The sequence below is a fragment of the Carya illinoinensis genome, chromosome 3 (genome assembly GCF_018687715.1).
Source record: "Carya illinoinensis cultivar Pawnee chromosome 3, C.illinoinensisPawnee_v1, whole genome shotgun sequence".
Lineage (NCBI taxonomy): Eukaryota > Viridiplantae > Streptophyta > Magnoliopsida > Fagales > Juglandaceae > Carya > Carya illinoinensis.
Window position 1 is genome coordinate 7,007,116 of NC_056754.1, and position 26,456 is coordinate 7,033,571.

At 35.2% G+C, this 26,456-nt stretch overlaps 3 protein-coding genes and 1 pseudogene across 6 annotated transcripts; 2 read left to right on the forward strand and 2 right to left on the reverse strand.

Moving 5' to 3' along the window:
- Positions 1-298: 298 nt before the first annotated feature.
- Positions 299-3,799, reverse strand: LOC122302929 (receptor protein kinase TMK1). Its single transcript, XM_043114406.1, has 2 exons — positions 1,269-3,799; positions 299-1,064 (listed from the first exon to the last, which is right to left on the reverse strand). The coding sequence occupies exons 1-2, from the start codon at positions 3,580-3,582 to the stop codon at positions 535-537; spliced, it is 2,844 nt and encodes a 947-aa protein (XP_042970340.1). The 5' UTR covers positions 3,583-3,799; the 3' UTR covers positions 299-534.
- Positions 3,800-5,615: 1,816 nt separating this feature from the next.
- Positions 5,616-10,641, reverse strand: LOC122305630 (annotated as a pseudogene).
- Positions 10,642-17,219: 6,578 nt separating this feature from the next.
- LOC122302933 (zinc finger protein 4-like) lies at positions 17,220-22,228 on the forward strand. Of its 4 annotated transcripts, none has more exons than XR_006240554.1 (3): positions 17,220-17,808; positions 17,953-18,062; positions 18,236-18,576. XR_006240554.1 is itself a non-coding variant. In XM_043114411.1 (3 exons), exon 3 carries the CDS (start codon positions 21,199-21,201, stop codon positions 21,964-21,966), a length of 768 nt encoding a protein of 255 aa, XP_042970345.1. In that variant the 5' UTR covers positions 17,467-17,808; positions 17,953-18,062; positions 21,103-21,198; the 3' UTR covers positions 21,967-22,228. The 4 variants fall into 4 exon arrangements, 3 of the variants coding, with proteins under 3 accessions (XP_042970345.1, XP_042970346.1, XP_042970344.1); XM_043114411.1 differs by lacking the exon at positions 18,236-18,576 and adding an exon at positions 21,103-22,228 and having other exon boundaries at positions 17,467-17,808; XM_043114412.1 differs by lacking the exons at positions 17,953-18,062; positions 18,236-18,576 and adding exons at positions 20,249-20,348; positions 21,103-22,228 and having other exon boundaries at positions 17,467-17,808.
- A 749-nt stretch (positions 22,229-22,977) lies between these two features.
- LOC122302931 (protein GAMETE EXPRESSED 1) lies at positions 22,978-26,281 on the forward strand. The gene is made up of 6 exons (XM_043114408.1): positions 22,978-24,139; positions 24,238-24,825; positions 24,906-25,032; positions 25,133-25,319; positions 25,414-25,564; positions 25,657-26,281. Exons 1-6 carry the CDS (start codon positions 23,526-23,528, stop codon positions 25,910-25,912), a joined length of 1,923 nt encoding a protein of 640 aa, XP_042970342.1. The 5' UTR covers positions 22,978-23,525; the 3' UTR covers positions 25,913-26,281.
- Positions 26,282-26,456: the final 175 nt, after the last annotated feature.

Sequence of the window (26,456 nt, forward strand, 5' to 3'; positions counted from 1 at the left end):
TCTTCAATATGACGTCAACTTCAATCTTGTTCTTACACGCAGAATCGCAAATGTCAACGCCACTTCGGCTGGCGACTCCATTATTGTTGGTAGGTTTGCACATACAACTGCTCTAAATATATAACAATCCACCGAATCACTGATCCACGAAGTAGGAGACCAGCTACTATAATACCATAACTATATATAATAAACAACAGCATGGCGTTCTTATCGTTTGGAATCCAACCACTAAAGTATCCCAAACGACAAGGTTGGTTTGGTAAGTGATGACCATAAGCAATAAGACGAGAAAGTATTTCAATGATGAAAAATATTGCACCTTGTTTCCAAGTGTCACTTCATTCATTTCCAAAACTTCTAAACAAGTGGTGAACGCCCAAATTAGATTTCCAAAGAAAAATTATCACACAGTGAGATGAGACTAAAACATCCAATGAGTCAACAGAAGTTTACACAGAAAACAGCCAGGAAGAAGCTAGCTGATAGAATGAACATGCAAAAACCACCATCAACATCATTTACAACCACTTCTCATCTCCCATCTGCAGATGTAAAAGACTCAGCAAATCCATAGGGGCGAGTTGGTATGCTGGTCTGAGTGTTGTCTAGGCTTGGAAGGAGAGAAGATGAAGAAGACTCCATGTTGCTTCTACCTTCATACGCCTGCCATTTCTTAAGTGCTTGAGGCAACGACATTTCAAGGTCAATTCCGTATATGTCTTCTGAATTTTGCTCACCTGGTTTCCAAAGCTCCACCAGAGAAGAAAGCACATTGACAGCATGACCGATGTCGGGTCTTTGATAAGGTTCCCTAGTACAACAATGCCCAGCCAACTCAGCAACAGTACTGATACTGGCTAACGTTTCCTCATTGAGGTCGATTGTGGGGTCAATTGCCTTGCGGAACAAGTCCTTGTTGATGCGCATTCTTTTGAACCATGTTACAAGGTGCATGCTCTCCTCAGGCTGGGTCTCATCAAGTGCTTTCCTCCCCGTGATTAGCTCCATCAAAATCACTCCAAAGCTAAAAACATCCACTTTGGTTGTCACTCGTCCAGTAACTGTAATCACATGCAAAAACAGAATTTTATGTTAGAGGCAGATAATTGCGTAAACCAAGAAACTTCTAAGATGATGAAATTCATGCTAGAGAAAACTTCACGTCAAGTTTCACGTATTGTTATCCCAAGCATGACATCATATCAACACGGACCAAAGACAACGCTAACAGTTAATAAATTGGCACGGCACTAGATTAAAGTTACCTGCATATTCTGGCGCCAAATATCCAAAAGTTCCAGCAACTCTTGTTTCAATTGAACCTTTCCCCTCTGGAGCAAGACGAACAAGGCCAAAATCTGCCACCTTAGACCTCATATCATCTCCAAGAAGAATGTTGGAAGGCTTTAAGTCCCTATGTATAAAGCTTTGATGGGCCAAACCATGGAGATACTCGACACCCCTAGCCACATCTAAGGCGATGGTCAACCTTTTGGTCCATCCCAGTGGTTTTAATCCTTCTTCTGCCCAGTTGAAGAGATGCCTACTGAGTGTCCCTTGAGGCATGTATTCATACACAAGAAGCCTCTCATTCCCATCCAAGCAGTATCCAAGAAGGGCAACAAGATGCCGGTGCCTGACCTTAGTCAAAACAGCAATTTCAGACTTAAATTCTGCCAATCCCTTCCCAGCAATTACTCCGGACTCCATTCTCTTTACGGCAATTTTTGTACCATCATGCAATTCACCTTTATATACTGTCCCAAAACCTCCTCGTCCCAATATGTTCTCTTCACTGAAGTTGTTAGTCACATTCCTGAGGACCTGTATAGATATCACCATATTTCCTGCTTCAACCATTTGTATGTCACCAGGCTCACTACGAGGAAGAGTTTGGGTCTCACTGATTGCACCAACACTAACACTTGAGCCAGCAACGGTGATCTTCACACTCTCATTATCAGATCCAGAATAGCGAGGATGAATCACCATCGCATTCGGGCTCTGTACTCTGCTAAAATGCTTTTGCTTCCTCTTATGTAGGCAAAAAAGCAATAAACCAATCAAGAAAATCATAAGGACACCTCCAACTACAACTACCCCGATTAAAGTTGATGATTTCTTGCCATTATGTTCAGAACCTCCACTCGTAGATGGAATCATGGGATTCTGTGATGGCGGACCTTGAGATGGAGAACTACCATTATCCTTTCCTATATCCGGGTTGCCATTAGTATTCACCATTACATTGCTCTTAAAAGCAGGGATTTTCCCATGAAGTCGATTGTTTGAAACATCTAGCTCTACAAGTGCAGGGAGTGTAGTGAGCTCATCTGGAATTGAACCAGTGAGATTATTATCGGCAAGAACTAAGCTTCGCAATGATTTAAGTGAAGAAAACTCCGGAGATATCAAACCCGTAAGACCCATCTTCTGAAAATTTAAAACAGTTATATTCCCATTGCTACAAGTGATCCCAATCCAATCCGCGCACGGATCGTTTCCCACCCAACTATCTGCAAACTTTTTCGGGTAATCCATTAATTTCACAATCGCAAGTAATGTATTCACTCTAGAATCACACTCACCGGGACTGGGCAAACAAAACCTATTAGAGTCCTTAGACATGTCAACTGCCACCTCACTGGAGAACTTCGGCATTGGTCCTTGAAGAAAATTGTTAGTCAAATTAACTACCTTTAAGGATTTAAGATTCACAAATGATATCGGCACGGGGCCTGTAAACATGTTATCCCTCAAACTCAAGCTCTGCAACTCTGTCAAACCTGAAAGATCTGGTAGCGAACCGGTAAAAGAATTCGAATGCAACCAAATGTCTTTCAAGGAAGTCATATTCTGCATAACATCAATGTTGCCGTTTAGCTTAGCCTCACTTCCCTGCCCATTAAGCCACAAGGACTCAATTTGCGAGTGAGCAAAGCTCCAAGGCAAGCCGCCTTCAAGGTTATTGAAAGACAAGTGCAAATTAGTCAGGCCCGGGAACACATCGGCGCCTAGAAATTCCGGTATTGTGCCTGTAATGTTGGCCGAATTAGCCGAGAAGTTCTGAAGCGTCGAAGCGTCTCGGAGACTTTCCGGGATTTCCCAACCCGAAAATGGGTTATTATCTATCTCAAGAGATACGAGAGAAGACATGCCAACGAAGAAATCGCTAGGAATGGAACTAAACCGGTTGTAACTAAGCATGAGAACTTGCAATGAGCTCAGCCCGCTTAAGCTAGGAAGAGGGCCAGAGATGTTGTTATATTGAAGCTCTAAGCGCTCAAGTTGGGCGAGGTTTTGGAGTGTTGGAGGGAGTGTACCTTGGAGGTCTTGATGGCCGATTTGGATCCGAGTGACCCGTTTATCATCTGAGCAGACCACGTGGTTCCACTGGCAGGGGACTTTGTCGTCTGACCATCCGAGAGATTCAGGAGAGTTGAGACTCTTCCTGAGAGCCAACATCACGGAAGCGTCATCACTCGGGCTTGATTGAGAGTTTGCACAGAGGAAGATTGAAGAGAACCCAGCAAGAAAAAAGGCCAAGAGCTCGTATCCAAGAAAGGTTTTCTTCTTCATCTTAATGTTTTAAGTTCAGAAGGACAGAAAGAGGGAGAGAAAGATGGGTCTTTAGAAGTCGTTGCAGAGGGCTTTCAAGGAGTAAGATGCATTGGAAAATACCGCATGAACTGGACTTGACCGAAAACAGCGAGGCTGGTTGATTCAGAAGGTTGGAAGCGAGCCTAACACACGGGGAGAGAGAGAGAGAGAAGGTGGTGGTGGTCTTGAGCAGAGTGAAATAGGGAGCATGCACATGGATGGGGGCCACTGGGTCTGAAAGCTATGGCTGTCATAACAGTGGTGAAAGGCTGGATCACCATGCGTGAGTGGGGCTCTGATTCTTGGGCATTGGGGCGCTTTGGTAATTTGGCATTGGATCCTTACTTTGTACGTTTTTGGAGTTGTCCTTACTACTTTCGTGCGTATTGAATTAAAATTTAAAACTAACTTCTGTTATTAGTTCCCGTTAGTCGCTTTCAGAGTTTGAAAACATCAAATTTGTTATATTTTATATTTTATTAGTTAATTTAAAAAAATTATAATAATAAAATAAAATGAGATGATATATTTTTATTATTTAAATGAGTTCAGTTTTTGTTTAATTATATAATAAAATAAAATGAGATGACAAATTTATAAATAGTAATTAAATAATTTATAAATAGATAGCGGCTACGATACCACCTCCACCATACCTCTGGGCGGATATGCTTAGTGATTTTTTTTTCATATTTTTTAATCACTTTCTTTATTATTAAATAAAAAAATATATCAATATATTTAAAATTATTTCCTTAATCACTAAGTTAAAAAAAAAAAGAAGGTACATATGGCACGGCACAGCAACATTTCTTTTATAAATAATAGTGAAATAGTTTGAATTAAGATATTTTATGAGATTTTGAGAAATAAAAAAGAAGGGTTTGAATAAAGATATTATAAAATTAAAAAATTGTTAAAATATAGTTTTTAATATATATATATATATTTTTTTTACATTTGAAAAATCGAATTATTTTTTATGTTTTGTTTAGAAGTTTGAGAAAATTGTAATGATTATATAATTATGTGATGAAAAAGTTTAAAAGTTTAGAATTTGAAATTAAAAATTATTTGTATTTAAATAATATTTAGATATTGAGATGAAATGAGATGAATTGAGACAATCTGTGAAATCAAACGAAGCCTTAATTTTAAAGATTATTAGTTGACCTGTTGAATTTTCAAAGTGGTGTGCTATACACATTATTTTACTAACTTAAATAAAAAAATTTGATTTATAAGACTAGAGTTTTAAAAATCTGTTTATCAAATCAAATCGTAATCATTTTACTAAATATACATACATATTTGAGAATACAAATTTTCTTATTAGTTTGATAGCTTTAGCTCTTGTATCATCAGTTTCATTTGATGTACAAAAAATAACAAAACTCTTCAATTGTTTAACTAAATTAAATTATTTAATTCTTATAAAAAATAGACAAAAAAGGTGAATTTTACAATACTTAAATATTATGCATGCATGATTTTTCATTTCCATACTTAAATATTCTAATATTTTTTAAAAGTAAATTCATAAATTGATGTGATTGATTTGGTATGTTAGATTATAAATTTGTTTTACTATAAAATTATCTTTTAATTACCTCTCACTGGAAGTTATAATTGTGCACCTGAATTCGCTGGATTTAAAATAGCATTTTATAGTTTAGACAAGAGACATGCACATGATGACCCTATTTGATTCTAAATTAGAAAATGAATAATGTTACGTATAGTCATTGACTATCGTTAATACTAAAGTTACGTATATGTTCTTTTTAGGATTATGGTAGTAGGTACGTACCAACATATTTAAATTGTAAAGAAAGGTAGGTGTGAATCTTCGTTTTCCTTCTTAAGGTTTCAAATTTATTTGTTATGCATTATATCAATTGCGAGAATATCATGATCTCTTTAGAATCCCGAAATTACCCAAAGAATTCCAATTCTTTATAAGTTAATGTCTTCATGTTTTTTCCAACTCTGAAAAACTAAATACAAAAATTTAGACGAACATTATAATTTATAGTTTCATTTAGGCAATAATAAGGAAAGAGAGTGACATCAATGGCAGAGTTGTTAATCGTCGTAATAACCAGCCATCATCAGTCTTTATTTAAAAGAAACCAGTCTTTATAGTTTCAGGGACTCGACTACAATTAGTCTTAAGAAATTTCGTAGCGTTTAAGGAGGGATTTCTTAGGGATTTTTTGTACTTATTGCATCGTGGCATGCAGCATGCCTGTGGTAGAATGCTTTGATCCTCTTAGGGCCATCTTCAAGGTAAGCAGGCTCAACAGCAAAAGTTATGCGTATCCAATTTTTCAGGCCAACAAAAGACCCTGGAATTAATATGCAATTTCATCTATCAGTTCCCTTTAAAAGGCAACATCAGATCTCATGACTCTCATGATCACTTCAAAACCATTATAATTAGAAACTTCAAATGCTCTGTTCTTACCTGGTAGAACAATTACAGATTCCTCTTTCGCCAGCTTCAGGCAGAAGTCCACATCGTCACTGATATCTTCAAGTAGTGACACGTTTAATTCCACCTCTGTGTGTGTGTGTGTGGGTGTTTTTTTTTTTTTTTTTTTTAAATAGAATTTATTCATTCAGTTGATCAGAAGTTTTAAGTGAAGAACTACAAATGAAATACCTCTTATTATTATTATTGTTATTTGATGTCCTTACTTTACTTACCATCACAGACATAGATCCTTCTGGTTTCTGTGGACATGTAATAACAATAACAATACTTTTTTACATTTGTCTACTCCATCAAAATTCAATTCCCACATTGGATTAGCCATTTATTCTCTAAATAATAATAAAATATTATTAAATTAATAAATTTTTTATTTAATTTATTTTCTCATATTTTGTAATTCTACCAATTAAATGTTAATAATAATTATATTATATTAAATTAATATTACAAAAAGTATTATTAAATGTTAATAGTAATTATATTCTAATTAAATTAATATTAAAAAAGTATTATTAAATGTTAATAGTAATTATATTCTAATTAAATTAATATTTAAAAAAGTATTATTAAATGTTAATAATAATTATATTCTAATTAAATTAATATTAATATTACAAAAAAGTATTATTAAATGCTAATAGTAATTATATTCTAATTAAATTAATATTAAAAAAAGTATTGTTAAATGTTAATAATAATTATATTATATTCAATTAATATTAAAAAATATTGTTAATAATAATTATATTCTAAATGTTAAATGTTAATTATATTCTAATTAATTTAATTTATTTGTTTGGAATGAGAAATTAATATTTTAATGTTTGATGAATGAATAGTGGTCTTCCATCTTTAGCCAACCACTATAGTAAAAGTCCAAATTATTTTAGATTTGCTTAATCTAATGTGAAGGATTTTTGAGTCAAATCATATAAAATTTAGCCAAACATCTCATTTAACCAAGCCAATGTGGATGCTCTAAGGGAAGGAATCTCTTTAGCCCGATCATAACAAATATCTGCATCTTCTCTAATTATGTGGATTATTTTTTAGAAGTAATCATTTTTGGTATTCTCAAGGATATGAGGGACTGCTCCCTGAAACGTCAAAATAAATATATGAGGATTGGCATTATATATAATTGGTACATGTAGAACCATGCATAAGCCATACCTCGTTCTGATATGAGTTTTTGGCAGATATATTATTGAAGAAATTATATTTGTAGTTCTATTTTTCATTTGAAAGAGAATTGATATTTGCGGTTTTAGAGTGTGCAAGTCTCGCATATTTATTTTGAAAAAAAATAAATAAATATAAGACTTACATGAAAAAATTATTTTTTTAATAATAGATCTTACTTTTTTTCAAATGAGTATACGGGACTTGCAAGTACATTATTAAACTATATTTAAAATTATTCATAAACACGAAACACAAAGCCATTTCTAAAAATAAATTGCTAAAAAAATATATCTCGAAATATATATGCATGCACCTGGATGAACGTGGCGGGACCCAGGCTGAGGATTATATAGTCCTGTCCGCGACCTGAGAATTATAAGAAAATACAGAACCATTTAATTTTTTGCAATATTATTTATGGTTTGACATAATGTAAAGCAATGGATGGGTTTGAGGACTTGTGAAGGAATTGGAATTTGGCACAATCGAAGTAATTGCCAGAAAAGATCAAAGTAAAGATGATTTATATATGTTATACGCTTCCACTCGCAATATAATTAATAAGCTAGCTAGCACATGATAAACAATTAAGCATATACACGTAGTAATTTTTAAGATAAAACATCCTTACCCCAGATTTTTTAAGGATGCCGTGGGGGTCATTTGTAACAATCCAACCAAGCCTCCAACCAGGAACAATCCATCTCTTTGATATCGAACCGACTGTAATAACTAGCGCAATTGATCCAAACTCTCCCATTGGCACAAATGGTTTACTCCCAAAATTTAGATGGTGATAGACCTCATCAGCAATCACGAGAATCCCAAGCTTTTTTGCAGTCTTGGCAACCTATATAATAAAGCATGAAAACAAAACAAAAGCTGCTTTGATATCAAATACTACATGATAATTAAAAAAAAAGGGGGGGAATTTCCAAGCTGCAATACCTGTTTCAAATGTTGGTACGTGAAGACGTTTCCACAGGGATTACCGGGACTAATGACAACAATAGCAACAGTGTTGTCATCTGCAAGAGATTGAACAGCTTCTAGATCGATCTCCCAATCCTGTTCAGGTCGAAGGTCATAATGGCGGACTTGGAGATGGCTTAGAGAAGCACGAGCATCATAGATGGGGTAGCCTGGTCTAGGTAGCAAGATGTTTGCACCAGGGCGAGCAATGACGGATATTACGATTTCTATGGCATGTGTGCAACCAGCGGTAACGAAAACATCATCTGGTGACAGTTGGCAGCTAAGATCCCGGGACATATATATTCAGCAATAGCCCTGTACTTCAAAAAGAATAGATGTATGGTCATTGGTCAGCATCAATTCAAATCAAATTACTCAATTGGTCCATGCATCCCCCAACATATGGAAAAAATAAACTCCCTCAACTTCTTGTCTCGGGTCAAGGAATTCAATTTAAAATGAAGCGTGCGTGATTATATTTATTTATGATTGTCTATACAAATATTTTGAATAACGTTAAATGACTAATAAATATTATAAAATCTATTTTTATGTGTCTATTTATCCTGTGTGAGATTCTCAAATTTAAACAAGAATTTAAAATAACTCGATCACAAAATATATAGATATATATATATATATGTACAAGACTAATTACTCTGTTTCATTCATTTTGCATCTATGGGTGCGAAGTACGTTGACTCCGGCCCAACGGATTCTTTAGACACAATAATACTTTTTTTTTTTTTTTTTTTTTTTGAAGGGGAGACACAATAATACTTAAATCATAAGATCAAAGGCAATTAATTAGCCATTTTATAAAGTAATCTCCACGATTATTGAGAATGAGCAGTACTACCATTTCCGTCAATTTGTTCACTTGATATGCTCTAGTGTAAATTACAATCTCTTTTTTTAACCTTTTTTTTTTAACATTTTTTAAACATGTTTAAATATTTAAAAATTAAATATATGATCTGTCAAAATGAAGGAGCAAAATGAGGAGGTATATTAGCATTATTTTACTGGAAATACTCCACTTAAATATTGGTCATCCATTTTTGCACATCAATAATAGCACTGAATCGGAAGACGCTTTTTATTTCTCTCTAGAGTCATTTTCTCTCTACCCAACTGTCGGCATCCTTCCATTTCTTCTGCCTAGAGGAGGGGAGGTGGTGGAGCTTTGGCTCCTCCCTCTCTTCTCCTGTCTGACCAACACTAAAACTGTCTATAGCGATTTTTTTTTTCTAATTTTTTTTTGTTCTTTTCCATCTGTAGCATTAAGAAGCGTTGATATATTGCCTATCAGCCTCCTACAACCAACATGCACCTTGCCAGTAGACTCTCCAACTGTCGATCTGTTAGAAGGTTGAAGATCATGCCACGTGTGAGGCTCACGCATTGCTGAGCTAGAGAGTGTCTGCCACCATCACACGCGGCAACACTAGGATCAGTGGCTTCAAATCTCTCAGATCTGACCACTACCTTTTTTCTTAAAGTAGCATGTGAACCACACGCACCACCACAAACAGTGAAGATTCTATGTTGGAGTATCGACGCATCATCCAGTTGCTACATTCCTATATTTTTGTTTTTACTAATTGATAATTAAGACAAAGTGGTTATGGAAGATTCTTACAGCCAGTCCAAACAAACAAGCTGCAGCACATATTGTTTCACTATGACTTTTAGTCATAATCTAATAGTTTGTTTATCAGATTATTCAAAAACCTCTTTAAATGGCTTCCATTTAGTGGGAAATGAGTTTAATTTTTGACTCCAAATTCCTCTTTTTTTATTTCACTCGTATTGCATTTATTTGTTTAGGGATGATTATTGAAAACTCTTGTCCCATTGAATCTTGTATAATGTAACCTCTTAATTTATTTATAAATTTACTTGCTTAAAATATTTTAAAAAAAAAATAATAGTACTGAAGCACCGAACGCGGTCACTCCATATCCGTATCTGACCTTTTCAAAAAAAAAAAATATCCGTATCTGACGGTCTTGATGTTTGTCCAACACACATCACGTTTAGACATGGAAAGGATTTATAGAAGAACAAGCGTCGGTACAGCAAGCCTACCTTCTTGCGGACGGTACGCCGCAGGCAGGAGGATAGCAGTTGAATTCAGAGGATCGCAGGGCATCGACGATAGCGTTTTCGGATGAAGTATCACTCCGAAAGCATGGAAATGCAGTGGGATCGCCGAGGCCAAGATGAATGGTGGGCTTCCCTTTGTTTGCAACTTTCAGGTTCTCCATCAACTTGATGAGAACACCTTGGACTGTCATCCCCGATGCTGCGTTTACATCCTCATTTCCGTGGAAACCCCATTTCTCGCCTTCGCTTCCCATGCTTTATCCTCTGCTATTTCAGTGAATGAGTGGCTTGCTCGGGCCCTTGGGGCTTGGCTCTAGCTTTTGAACTATCGTAGCAATGCTGCAGCATTATGCACGTTTTTTTTTAAGGGAAATACTATATAGGTATCACACAAAAATATTTTATAAATTAATACGATTTTTTAAAATAATAAAATTAAATATTCTAATCATAAAGAAATTATATAAAAAAACTTACAAATTGATATGTTTTAATATATTTCGTCATATTATAAAATTATTTTTATTATAAAATAGATCTAACGAATCAAATGAAGTCAGATCAATTTATCAAATTATTTTTATGTAATATATTTTATAGATGTAACAGTTAAAAAAAAAAAAAAAGGCATTATGCATGTTCAACCGAAAAGGTAATTGGGACAAAAATAAGAGAAGAAGTTAAGAGTTTTGTTTTTACAAGGAGTACTTTTATAAAAGGGAATTCGGTAAGAAAAATATAACAAAAACATCTATATATTTTACAACATTTATTATTTACTTAGTGATAATCAAAATATTTATATGAATAATAATAAATGTCGTATTCCTATATCTTTCTCTGTTATTTAAAGTCATTAAATTTGAATAAAAATTTGATTCTTTTAATTAGTGAGATTAAGGATTTGTGTAATTTTTTTCTCACGAATACTTGGATGGAGATAAATGTCGAGTATTCACTATCTCAGCATTAACTACCATGAATATCGTATCTCGACTAAAAGAAAATTGTCACATTTTTTATTATCATTCAATGATGATAAGTATATAAGTATATCTCATTTTATATCATAGAATAAAAATAAATAAAATTGTGATATATAACATTATTCTTTCTTACTTACCCAAAAGAACCCTACAAAATGAAAATGTCTGACAAATTCAAACTCGATCCACAAAGAAAGTGGTTTTTATATTGGTGTTTCTTGATTCTTTGGGCTTCATGATGACCATTAATTGGGCCGAGGCTCTTGTTCCTGATGGGCCCATATGACCTCAACTGGAGTCGTGCCCTGAATAAGTGAGAAGGAGGAGGGCCGTGCATTGAGAAGGCTTGTGCTTGCTAGAAGCTTCAAGCTAGCAGGCAAAAATGGTTGGGCCTTTGCCCTTAAGGTGGACTTAGAATGACACCCTTTTCTTAATAGTTGTATTTCAAGGCACCATTGGTTTGCCGAAAGGAAAGGTGAATCAAACTGGAAAGGGTTTAGTAGAAGCGTAATTATACAGATAAATTAAGCACTTAATTAATTTTGTGTTGCAAGGAATGTTTCTGAGAAGCTAAAAAGCATGGAAATGGCAATAAAGTTGCATGGGCATATACCACTCCTTAGTGGGCCTAACTAATCCGCACTTATGCCGAATGCTTATAGTACTTAACAATGATAAAGTGGTTAAGCCTGAGAATATATAAAGAGCCACCACCATACTAGTGCTACACACACACATAGATATATATATATATATATATATATATATATATATATATATTTATATAATCATCTTTTTAGAGTTATTACTAACCAATAATATGTTGAAGAAAAACCATTTAAATAATTATTAACCAAACATTAATATGTATGTACATAGTGGATGTGAAAATCACTAAGTTTATAATATAATAGTACTACTACAATAAGAGAGGTTTAATTTAGACAGTTCCTTGTTTGTTTTCAAAAATTAGATGAGATGAGTTGAGATTAAAATTGAAATTTGAATAAAATATTATTAGAATATATATTTTTAATATTATTTTTATTTTGAGATTTGAAAATATTGAATTGTTTATTTTACTTTGTATGATGATTTGAAAAAATTGCATAGAGGCCTATATATAACCTAATCTCCTTAGTTATAAAGGAGGTTCGGGTGTAGAGGCAACCACGCACCAAGATTAGAACATGATAGGCTAGGGAACCCTATCTCCTTGTTCTATTTCTTGGCTGATGTTCACAAATCGACACTTTGCTGTAGAGTTGTTTAATTACTAGGGCACTTGGTGAAGTTGTATCGATAATGACAAGCACTATTTTTTTATAGCTCCATCTTTTTTATCGAGTGAATTTTGTTGAACACCTATATATGATTATTTTCAAATGTATAGGTACATAGAAATCTTGTCACGTCATGATTTTAACAATTTTAAATTAGAAACAAATATGCCAAATTTAGATAAATACTTACTATATATGAAAGCATTTTGAGTCTAAAATAATAAAACATTAGACATGAGACATGAGAAATTTCTTATATAGAAGTCATTTGAATTAAGCTATAAGAAAGAAAGAAAGAAAGAAAGAAAGAAAGACATGATGATCTCTAAAAAAAGGTTTAATGTCAATTATCGAAGAGGCCAAGCGTGTGGTGGGGGACCAATTAAAGTCAGGTCACGGAGGAGGCCAACCAGTTGGGATTAAGGCCCACCGCCGCCTGGGGAAAAGCACACCCAGCGAGCGGCGCGAACGTGGCTCTGTCGGTCACTGCGCAGACGAGAACAAAATGCCTAAATGGCTCACGTGCATGTCCTCTGTGGGAGAAGAAAGATCAGATTCAGCGCTGGAGATGATCAGTACGACTGGAGAGATCATAGGAATTGGGTCAGTCATTTTCGTGTTAAAACTAAAAGATGATGGAGGGAATAGACGTGTTATCAGAGCCGGAGAATTGGCCCATCCTTCTTGTTCTTTTTCCCAGATATTTGAAAGAAGGAAATAAAAGTATATAGTACTGTTCCATTTGTCCCTTTTTATAATTCAGTTTCTTCAGGTGCAAAATTCTATCCGACAAGCTGAAGCCCAAGCACCAATGAGTTTTATCATGATACTTCTCGATTTTGCATTGGTTGGATATGCATTTTCCTAATTAACTAAACCTTTCTTGTTTTTTAATCAGGGAAAAATATAAACCTAACCTACCTACCCAGCTACTTCTGACATGACTGTGACTAGGCTTTGTTGTTCTTTTTTGTGCAGATTTTAATTGGGATTACATCGTTTGATACGCTTTGCTTTTTAATTTTTCGTAGTTGCCCTCTACTTTTTCTTTATTCTAGGGCTTGAAAACTAAAAACCATTTACTTTTTGTGCATGTGCATATAGCTAGGCTTGTAATGCCCTAATCAGTAGGGACTAGGTATGTCTGACTTTGTATTTGGAATCCTAAATAGTTAATAGATTTCGTTCCTGTAGTATTGTCAATCGTGCCTTTCAAATTACTTTTTTTCATCATCTTCATTTATCATTGTGTGGAAAGAATATGGCATCCATGAAAATGGGAGAAAAAAATTATATATTAAAGTAATGCTACAAATTATTAATGTGATTGCTTATATTAATTTTTTAAATACACAATTAATCATATCAGTAAAATATATAAAAAAATATATAAAAATAATTACACGTAAAAATTTTAATTTATAAATCTATTTATTGCTATATTGATACACAATCGATATTTTGAATTTCTTTTATAATATAAGTTATGTGTTTAATTATATTAATTTATAATTAATAAAACTCGAGATAAATTACCAAAATGACAAACTAATAATGCATGTAGAGCTATATAGGGAGTCATGGAGACAAGGAGAGCCTTTTTATTTTATTATCTGTCATCATATATATATTTAAGTGTTTGGAGGGCCACTGTTGGCTACTTAGTGCCTTGAAGAGCACATATCCACACCTTAAAATATGGACATTTAAAATGCCTACACATCCACACCGCACATGAGGAGAACTCTGGTTCACTTTTACAAAACGTTTCAATATCTCATCTCATCTTATTTAATCTTTATAATTTTTTTAAATTTTTATATAAAATAAAATAAATAATTTAATTTTTTCAAATCCTAATATAAAAATAATATATTCGAATAATATTTTATTCAACTTTTAACTTTAATCTCAACTCATCTTTTCTTATATTAAATTTATAGCGATAGAGACGACCTCTATCACTGATTTTACTTCACATTCGAGCAAATAGCTAGGCTATATTATATACATGTATATGTATGTATATATGCATCTATGTAATGCAATGGCTGATAATACCGGGTGCAACTGCATGTTGATGATTCAAACTTTTAGACGATGAAGATGGTGACAATTCCGCAACTCACCCCTCATGGATCTTGTCTCTCTTTCTCTCTGTCCAGAAAGAAGTGGGAAACAGAGAAAGAGGGATTCCCTTGTGAAACACCATCTTTGACTTGAACTAAAGTTCCAACTTTAAGCCATAATACTCATTTTTTAGAGGGAAGAGAAAGAAGAAGAGAATCAAATGGGGTTTCTAGATCTCAAGGTGCTATTGGTGTTCATATATCCCATTTACCACGGCCAGATGGAGACCACATATGGAACAACATAGCCATCCCCATCAAGTTTTGAATACTTTTTCATGCGAGGACACGGCCAGAATATGAATACTTATTTTGTGAAGTTCTGAAGACTGTCATGTTAATTTGCTTAGTAATCTCTCTTAAAACTAATGTGGGTTTTCTTCATTTGTTTCTTATAGAGGTACCCTAGCTATATGCAGTGCATGTATGTATTCGTCGAGAAATATTTCGCATGCATGCTACGTTTGATATCTGTTTGAGTTTTGCAAGAACCCCAAAGAAGGCATGCAATTAAGCTATTTGTCACTATAATTATTGTCAAAATAAGCGAACAAAAATTGCACCCATGACAGTAAATTAAGGATGATTAACCATTGTTCATCATCTTCTATATAGTAAAAAAAGATAAACACCTAGTAGAGTCTACAACATTTATGAGTATTTAATATTATTTGGATGAAGAATTAGTGATCGATCGCCGCTCATATTTTTTGTGTATCTCAATTCTCACGTTCAAATTTAGAATCGCGTATAAATTATAAGAGATTTCAATCCATACAACAATAGAAACTAATGACTAATTATCTAGTTTCTGATCACAGTTTTCTTTTATTTTTGAATCATATATATGGTTCGTGTCTTCTCCATCGTAGACATGATTGGAATTTGATTATGCAAGTAATTAACGTTTAGGTGCCGTTTAGATATTAAATTGAGATGAGAGTTGAAATTTGAGTAAAATATTATTAGAATATTATTTTTTAATATTATTATTGTCTTGAAATTAATTTTAAAAAATTGAATTGTTTATTATATTTTGTATGAATTTTTTTTTTAAAATATAATAATAATATGAAATAAGATAAAATACTTTCAATATTCAGACAGACCGAACTCCTAATCTTGGAGCAGGTGTTTCTATAAACTCAATTGATGCTCAATAGATCCCTTGGAATCAGTGCATGATTAGGTGGATTTGCAAGAAAATTAGGTACAAGATATGTTGGTTTAAGTTATGTTTAAATAATAAGGTGATCTAAGATTATTCTGTAGATGACAGTGAAAGAAATAATGAAAAAGTATTAAATAGTAATAAATAGTAATACAAAATAGTAAAAAATAAATAAAAAATAATAATAAAATACTAAATAATAGATTAGAATACTTCACCACCCAAACCAGATCTTAATTTCTTTATAGAGAAAAATTTATTGGGAAGTTGTAGTATACTGTCTTCTGTGGACAAAACAATAAAAATTGTACATGCATAAACACGCGCGCGCTCACACACATATATGTGTGTGTGATGCCGGATGCATGTCTGTAGACTCATATATGTCTTCCCTTTTTTTTCACGTAGTTGAATCGTATATTTTCCTTTGCACAACGAATTTTGCTATATAGACTGAATGGATCACACCAGATAGGTGGGTGGGTCCCAACATGGTTTAGCCGGGTTCTTGTTTGGTGGGTCCATACATGTTGTATTCGTGTTCAAGAATTGCGCAAAAGGTCCATTTCGAATTCCCACACAGCCGAGTGGCGAGGTATAACTTCCATTTATCTGTTAGATAATTCTTTTTCTTTTCCTTTTTTTTTTGTTCCCACTCTCTCTTGGGGGATTGGAGAAAGAGAAATGCAGGGATGGAACCGGCCAACTGGCCTAGGCACTAGTGTCATTGGCAGATAGTTCTTTCAATTTGAATCAGAACTCGCATGAATTTCAATTTCCCATGTGTCTAAATCATTTGATGACATTTTCGTACGTAATAGAGTTAAGATTTTCATGAAATTTACATAATTTTTAGAGATGGTTCGAATGATGGACTCTTTACAGTATATTAATGGAGTGAAATTTTTTTTAGATAATTTTTATTGAGGTTTGAAAAAATGATAAAGTCCATTGAAATGATAGTTGGGGATATAAATTTTTTATGCAATAATGATGAATAAGCACCTGTAAGGAACATGTGCCTTTTGGTTTTGCTGGGTGGGGTAGCTCAAAATAGAAGGATTGAGAAAAAAAAAAAATGAAAATGTGCCATGGAATTATATGCATGCCTTGACAGCCTCTGTACTCCATGGATGAAGGGATGAAACTGAAACTAGTAGTTATTATGTTGGACGTGCACAGGAAAGGTGATGGTGAATCTGAGGCCGAAGCTATATATGCTGTGTGATGTGTGGAGTTATCTAAAAGCACTTTAAAAGTGGAGAGAGATGGAGAATCTTTGGTGGGACTACTAACTTAAATACTGTTCGATTGTTGTTGTTGCTTCTGTTTCTATCCATCTCTTTCAATGTACAATTCCAATTGTAGTTGTGTTTGAGTAGGCAATTGTTTTGTGTTTTGGGAAGTGCCCAACAATCAACAAATGAATGCAGTGTGCATAGTACACAGAGACCTGAGAGAAGTATTATGTCATGTTCTCTTTTTTTTTTCCCCTTGGTTAAATTTATCCCAACACCACCTCTCTCTCTGACTTCTCTGACGTCCCACCACTGTCCCCCCACCCCCACCACTCTCCTCATACCTTTGCTTTTCCATAATTAAACATCAGTACCCACCATCTCTCTCTCTCTCTCTTCCTCTCTCTCTCTCTGTCTCTCATACACACACTCTCTGTCTCTTTCTCTGTCTGTCCATTTCCTTCTTGTTTTTTTTTTTTTTTGCTTCTTTAGATGTGTCCTCTCATTTAGTCTCCACTAATTGTATGTGTTCATGGGACGATCAGCCATATAGAAAGCACAACTGAAGCAGATGTCTGCAAATTCGAACCAATACAAATCCATAAGCTTTGCAATTCTGCTTGATCTTTCTGGTACGGTGCGCTATGTCCCTTTATAAGTTCCCTTTTGTTTACCTTCTTGTGAGAAATCGTGATTGAAGTATTGTATCTCTGTTTTGACATGTTCTTGCTACTGTTTTCTCTGCCTCTTGGCTTTCTGTGGCTGTGGTATGGTAGTGAAAACATGTACAGCTGCAAAATGGTTGTGGCTTTTACCTATAAAGGACACCTATAATCTGTGCTCATGTCTTTCTTTTTCTGTCTAAGCCTGTAATCCGTGCCTATGGGTAAGCCTGTAATCTCTCTCTCTCTCTCTCTCTCTCTCTCTCTCTCTCTCTCTCTCTCTCTCTCTCTCTCTCTCTCTCTCTCTCTCTCTATATATATATATATATATATATTTCTGGGTTTTGCTGAAGTGTACATAACTTTGCAATATGGTCTAATAAGCTTAGAAGTTCAGTATTCGTAGGGTTGAATTTGCTCATGTATTATGGAGGGGGGAGTCAGGAGATCAATTTCTCCAAAATTTGCAGGATGAAGATGAAATAAGAGGTTATTGCATGCAGTTTGCTAAATTCTGTTCTTGGTGTTTTGTCTTTTCAGTGAGTGTTTTCTGTCTCTCATGCCTGGCCTTAATACCTTTAACCCTCTAATTCTTTTGTCTTAGTCTTAGATAAAAAAAATTTACCGTCTAACTTCAGGGTGGCTTGTAAAATTTTGTTACTGCCATGAATTGAACACTAAGTCTCCGTTTCCCTTTACATTTCTCATACCTGTTGATTTTTAACCAAAAGAAAAGGCAATATATATGTAAACTTAAGGTTCATTTGACATTGGTAAGACAGAAAATTGAATTTCACATGGTTCGTGTGATTTTATGCGTTTTTTTCGTTTTCTTGCCAACACCTTGTAGCAACTCTTGGGTGGTATCATGTCTTCCCCAATTATTTTTTTTCTTATGTATATTTATTTTTATTGGGATAAATTAAAAAATGGAACAAACGACCTGTTGCTTTGTAGCAGTACACCTGTTCATAATTCTCTAAACTTAGCAAGCTACCTAAATTATTGATATATCTATGGGAATCATGATTTTACACGATTGATCTAAGACATCTACTTTATGCTAATTTTCTCCTTCAACTTGGATTAGATTATAATGGTATATGCTTAGTATATATTCTCCACTGATCTTTATGGAATCAATTTTGAACTAAAACTACTCCTATCCCTTCTCATATTATAGGGCTGCATTTCATTTCTGCCCTAAATTGTACATAAATACGCGTTTTACTTATATTTATCTTTCAGTTATTTCTGTTTTCTGAAGCATTTTTTTAGGCATCTTCCATAGTTCAAAAATCCCCCAAGGCTGTATGCCTTGATTGTATAAAAAATCCTAGTTCATGAATCATGATGCCTTTGTGTTTTTGTAAGTGCTAGTTGTTATGTGACAAGAATCAGTGTCTTAGTCATAGAGGTTAATCTCTTGGTTGCCATACCATATTCCTCTTAGAAAGTGTTTTGTTGTAAAACAACAATGTTCCCTCTATCTGTTACACACACATACAGACACATGCATATTCTGAAGGTTGTTGACGCAAGCTGTCCTCCCACTGCTGGCTCAATTGTCAGATGGTATTTCTCTGCATACCTAAAAGAATATTTTTAAAGGAACGACTAAAAATTAAAAAGGGTATAAGCATTTTCAGTATTGCATGTTTAGGAAAGACATAGAAACAAGTAGACATGTTGCCAAGATTGAGAAGGATACGGTTTAACTATAACTAGTACTGACAAGAAAATCACTAGAGAGAGAAATCTAGAACAGAAGTTTGCTTACATTGAGGTGGTACTGAACCAGTGTTCTTCTGCACTGGCTTTGGCTATTTGAATGAGCATGTGAGTCAACATTAGTTATAATTTCTACTTTAATAACAACATTGATGAGGGAATGTTACGGCAATGGGAAAGACTACCCAAATGACCATTATGTTCTCTTGGTTTGCTCCCAAGTTGTGTGATTTCATATTAAAATCAAAATAGATGGAAATTTCAAACAGTGGCATATATTCAGAAAGGATATCAGTAAAGTTGGTAGAGATAAAGATGTTGAAATGAAAGGTTTGCAAGACTAAAAAATTGAAGAATTGCTTGTTACTAATGTCAGCAATCATGTTTGGCATAGAATGAGAAAATTAATTGAACGTTTAGTCATCTGCAATGATGGCAAGCATCCGGAACAGTCAATGAAACTCGTTTAAAGGGTTTACACAATTCCCAATGAAGCTTGCAAAGAAGGGAAAGCAATAAAGATTCGATGATTACTAGCACAAACTCTGGCTTAACGCTGAAGATTTGCGAAAGGCTTAATTTTCTGACTTCAACTTTTGCTGCAAGATCTTATATGTCATATTAGCCAAACTTCACCTAGCAACCTACATTATTTTTTTCTCCTTGGGTTGGAACACAGGGTCTGGTTAGTCTCTTTGAATTAAATTTTTGGGTGTTTTGGCTGCCCTCTGTGGAGTCTATTACAGAATAGTCATTTTTATCAATGAAGACTTATGCTGGTGAGCCATAATTTCCTTTGTTTATCTAGTTTTCTGTTATTTTCATAAAAATTCATGCATAGTTCTCCCAAATCAAGATTTAAACATTTTGTTTCATTGAAATATGTAAAATAAATACCTATGACACAAATTCAAAATCTGACTTTAATTGAAGAAACCATGAAATAATGTTGATAAACTAATTTGTGTGCAAAATTTTCTTAATTTTGGTTCTCACATGGCAGTGTTGTCTCGCGACAGAGCTTTTCTATTTTCATATGAACCACATCATGCTTTCATTTTTTACATGCCTTGAGGCTCTTCTCATGTTTAAGACAAAAAAAAAAAAAAATCTGGTTTTCATTTGCACAGGCTGTCCTCGTTGGCATCGGAAAAGAGGAAGATCCATTAGCATTAATGTTATCCCTTTTCCTATCCTTTTTGGTGAATGTTATAATTGCATGTCTAATACTTCTGCAAATGATTTTTGAATCCACATGCTAATGAATGGTTGATGGAACGTAAATTGATGTGCCTTGGGAAATTCTAAGAATTTGTGTGATAAAATCGTCTGACATTTGAAACTTTCATTCAAAACATGATATAGAAGATTGGACACAGTGTGCAGTGAAGACTAGTTCAGTTCTAAACCATACTGCCTCTGATGTAAATATATGGTTTTGAAGATACCCAGTACAAAAATGGAGTGAAATTGTCATAAGACTACGATTCTGTCTGTTGAAATAAGGGATTTTGTTCTCTCTTTTTATCTCAGGTCCTCTAGATATCTCAAAAAGCAGAGTGGTTTAACCTGGTTGTTGCAAATCTAGGATGTAAAGTGGCTTCTAGAGCAAACCACGCCAGCCCAACAATGAAACCTGGCTTTGACCTCGAAGTAAAGGCCTCTTCTGAAAATGATTCTGAAGTTAGCAGTCAAGTAGCTTCCAACAAATCCATCACCTCTGCAGGTCTCTCCAAAGACAGCCTTGATGACTCTTCCCAGCTCACAGATCTCTTTGTTACTCGATCCGAATCAGACCTAGTCACCCTCGACTTAACTCTCAACTTTGTCGCTGATGATTTAGGGGGAAGGGATTCAATAGGACTCTCATTGTCAAGCACGAGTGAGAGCAGCAACGAGCCTGCATCCCATGCTACAACAGCAGCCATCCCACGAGTCTTTTCTTGCAATTACTGTCAACGCAAGTTCTTCAGCTCGCAGGCTCTTGGTGGCCACCAAAATGCACACAAGAGAGAAAGAACATTGGCAAAGCGGGCCATGAGAATGGGCATTTTCTCAGAGAGGTACGCCAGCCTAGCATCTCTGCCTCTACATGGATCTCCATTCAGGTCACTAGGAATCAAGGCACACGCTTCTGCACATCATGGCTTTGTGCCACCAACCAGGCCTCCCGAAATCAGAAACACCCCCAAGTTTCAACATGGGTACTTGGGTATGCCCATTTTCTTGGAGGATGATGAGGAGTTGTTGTGGCCTGGTAGTTTTCGTCAGGCTGCTGAGGCAGGTAACCCTCATCCAAGTTTTGTACTGACTGAAGGTCGAAATATAAAGTTTGTAGAGGTGAGTCCACCTGTGGACATAGACAACTCTACACCCGACCTCACGTTGAAACTTTGAGAGGCTCGTTGCTTTCAAATCGGGCTTCAGTATCTCCACTTCTGTTATATCTCTGTACAGTGAGATGTGCCTGGCCAATGACTGCAAGCTTTTGTCCTTATAGATCTTTTCTTTCTCTGTTGGTTATCCCATCTTCCCTTTTGTGTTCTACTCTGTTTGTCGTTGTATAAGAGCTTCCCCAAGGATAATTTGTTGCTCCTATGCTTGTTATGACACATATCATGCTTTTGATTTAAATAACGTTATTCCAGTGTTCAGGTCATGATTGACATCCCCTGTTTTATCTACGTACCGAGTGCACAGAAATCTACGTGCTTGTAAGGCAATGCTTCTTCCCGTCAACTGTGTGGTTGCTAAGACCATGTGAAAAATTGAATGAACCATTCGGCCTGACAAACCCCGAGCCTTGTGTTTTTAGCTAGTTCTTCAAATTTTGCGTCATGCGTTTTAAAGTCTGCCTCAACTTAGATCATAAATAGGGGGTGAATGGGGTAAATCCATCAAGAATCTCATTCCAACAACGGCTATACAAGGCATCTCTAAAAGGTATGACTACATATGAAAAGGTTTTGGACACAGCATTTATATATTAGACGGATGAAGAATCTAAAGACTTGATAACTAAATCACCGAACAGAAATAAGAATTACTCACGATTAGATAACTGATGGAATTATTTGGCTACAAAAAAAGAAACGCAATTTTGTTGGACAGAAAAGGTATAAGCGGAAATAAAAATGGAAAACGAATCGGTTGAGTGATCTGTATGAAGACTAACCGTTACGCGTCACTTCCCGCCAAACACACCGTTATGATCATGGTCGTTCCGAAGCGGTACGTTGGCTTTCTATATAACAATGTCTGTTCCTGTGTCATTGTCTCCCTACCAACATGAGGACTTGAAACCCATCGAAACCCCAATCCACAGGTCAGTTTCTTCTCCTCGAAGCAGCAATACCGAACAAGGTCTCTCTCTCTCTCTCTCTCTCTCTCTCTCTGTATTTTCGGTTTGGGTATCATACTAATCATCAGAATCCACCAATATCATAAAATCTAATATGCATGTCAGTCTCCAGATTTTTTTTTTTTAATTCTTTGAATGCTACATGCAACGCATAAATTCAGACAAAAGAATTGAAGAACGCCGTTGGTTTACATTGGCGACATCTTCTGTTCTTCTTTCAGTTAGTTGACGTGATAAAAGTTAATAATAGCCGAAGATGGAGGTTTCTTGATTTGGCTTTTGCTCCAATTAGAAGTCCCACAACTCATTTTCATCAGCCAGTTGTGGCTTTCAAGTTTTATGGAAGGTTTTTAAAGTGGGGCCTACCATTTTCTGATGCAGACATGTTAATTTTAGGAAAGATCACCATTTTAATAATTTTGGGCTTCGTGGTTAGTTGCCTTTTCACTTGTAATCTTTCATAATATATATATATATATACACCGTCTTTCAACCTGTCGTTTTCGGATCCAATTTTATTCTGCTTCCTTTTCTTGCTCCTCAAGTCTCCGTTTCTCTCTCAAGTTGTATTTATACCGAGTACATATCGGTTTTCATGTTTGTTTTTGCGGATGAACTTCATGTTTCATGTAGTGGAAGCCCAAATTTGTATAATTTGAACTGGTGTAACGCAGGTTTTATAATCTTGGTGAAGGATTCATACAGTTTTCTTACATTCACATATAAGGCTCAAATGGGTCATCTTCGTCGTCTTCTTCTTCTGTTAATTCTAATCTCCTTTTTACGAGAGTGCCAGTCATGGGGTTGGTCGTCTTCTTCTAAAAAAGAGACTCACTTTGAAGAGAAAAATTCAGGTCCAAATGATGTTTCCGGTATTGCTGAGTTCTCCATAGATGGTTTTAACGATCAGAAAGGAGTCAGGCAGATGGAAACTGCTAAAAGGAAACTGGTTGGTGCAAACTCTTGTTGGCAAAACGCTTACCGGCATCTCTTTGCTGGGTGCTCGGAGATTTTTGCAGTGGATGAGAAACGGTCTAGATTTGCTTGGCATCTGACTGATTGCTTTCAGAAGGACTCCGGCAGGCCGCCCTTTCCTTCTTGTGACCCGAAATCTGCCATGGCTAAATGCCTAAAGGGCTTAAAAGAACATGAGCATAGGGTTTATCTCGAATTCTACCTTGAAACCAACTCCATCTGCCATCAGTTACAGTTGAGTATCGTTTCTTTCACATATATAATTTGAATTCATTTATTTTCACTGCATAAAATACTAAAAAGAGTATTTTGTTTCTTGTGCTATTTTACAGGGCACATGCATTCAAGCAACAAATAGAGAGACTGGTGAATGAGCTAAAAAATTCAGCTCACTTGGCCGAAGAAAAATTAGGAATCATGGAACTCAAAACAGAATACCTGTTGAAGAATTCCAATGAGATTTATGATTCTTTGAATAATATTGATATCCGAGTTCAACAAGTAGCACTAACATCAAAGAATGTAGAAGATCGTATAAGTGCGGTATTGAAGCATTCGGAAGCTTTATATGAGCAATCCAAGGGAATTGCAGCTTCTCAATCGGAGCTGCAAGAAAGACAAGTGGAGATGAGGAGAAGTTTGGAGGATGGGATGGAGATGCTTAAAGATTCTTATGACGTTTTAGGCCATGAAATAGATAATTTAAGAAATGAGGCCATTCAAATAGAGAAGGCGATACTTAAACTTGGAGATTCAATGTCACTGAAGATGACAAATCTGCAAATCAAAGCCGATGATATTGGGAATATGGCAGGGGTTTCATTAGAAAAGCAACAACAACTTCTAGATGGCCAATCCACGGCACTTGAGGGTCTTAAAATTTTAACCAAATTTCAGTCCGATGCCCTAGAAGAAAGCAGGTAAATAAGAAACTAAACGATAAATCAAATTAGAACCAATAATAGCAATGATATTTTCTAAATTTATGATTGGATTGCAGGAGTACTCTGCAAGAATTTTCTGAATATGGCCATAGACAACAAGAAGAGCTTCTCCGGCAGAAAGAGCAGCTTCAAAGTGTTCATGACCACTTGATGGAAAACTCGAAGTCAATTTTGGCAGCTCAGGTAGCATTTTCTTCCAACCTTAGAATGTTGGAATAAATCCGTTGCTTGGATTAGTATTCATTATCAGTTTTACATATCGAATCTCTATCTCTGTTTGCAGGAATCTTTTGAATCAAAGCAAGCAAGCATGTTTATTGCTTTAGATAAGCTGTTTGCTTTGCACAATGCCATGCTGCTTGAATCGAGATTAATTAAATCTTTCTTTGTTTACTGTATATCAATCTTTATCATCTACATGTTCACTAGCACGAAGCAAACATACAAAGTCAGACCCTGGCTATATATCGGTATGTCTACTACTTTTTCTTCTCTTTTTTATGTTCTCTATATTATTTTTTTTATGGGCATTTACATTGGCATAAAACCAATTCCTATATACAGGACTCTGTGTCACATTCTTGATAGAAGTAGCAATAATGCGGGTTGCAACAAATGATAATATTGAAGAAAAATCTTGGATAATAAATTTGGTCAGGTCATTTTTTGCGCTTACAGCTACAATTCAGATTCTCCATGCAATTTGCACATACAGGTCAGTCAAAATGGAAGCCAATATGATATATCCAGGCATGGAGATTAACTTTCAGATTCAGCATCTAACTGAATGTTCTGTAAATCATGCAGAGACTATGAAGTGCTGAACCATCAGATCCTACTAACGTTAATTGAGAAGATTAATGGCATGGAAAGACACGAGGAGTTGCCTTGGGACTTGGATAGTGAGATAAACTGGTCTGCATGGATTGATACTGACATATCAGAAGACCCAGACAACTTGGAAGACCCAGATTATATACTTCCAGAAGAAGTTGCAGAAAATTCAATCGTAACTAGTTCAATTACAAGAAAATATGATCTGCGCCGCCGTTGCCGTCAGTGAGAATTTTGTTAGTTTTCGACAATGTTAGTTTAAACACTTACCTGTTTGTTTCTGAGTTTCATACAATTGCCCGTTAAATGGAGAAATATTTTTTTTTTGTGAGGATAGTTAAACTAGTGATCAACAGAACTAATAGCTAGTTTCATTTAGGTGGACCTGGTGTGTGGTGTTGGGTTATAATTGAGGGTGTGAAACTAGGGTTACTCCAGAAACTTACATATATCGGTTGACAATTAATAATCACCAGATCCATGCTATTAGCAAGGTTCATCAACATTTTTTTGACAGATACAGTGCAGCCTTTTGTGTAAACTCTTGAATTAGTCGCATTCTACATCCTTTTGTTTCTACTACGGATAAGGTGAAACCATTTTCAAGAACAAATGGCTACAGAAAAGTTTAACTAAACCACAAGCTGTCTAACTTCTATATATAATGATGTGCACATTGACTTTCGAGCTGAGAAGGCCTATTAAACTTGGGATACACTAGTTGGGACCATTTAACTAACCTAAATTAAGTTCCCGAGATATGCTGGATTTAT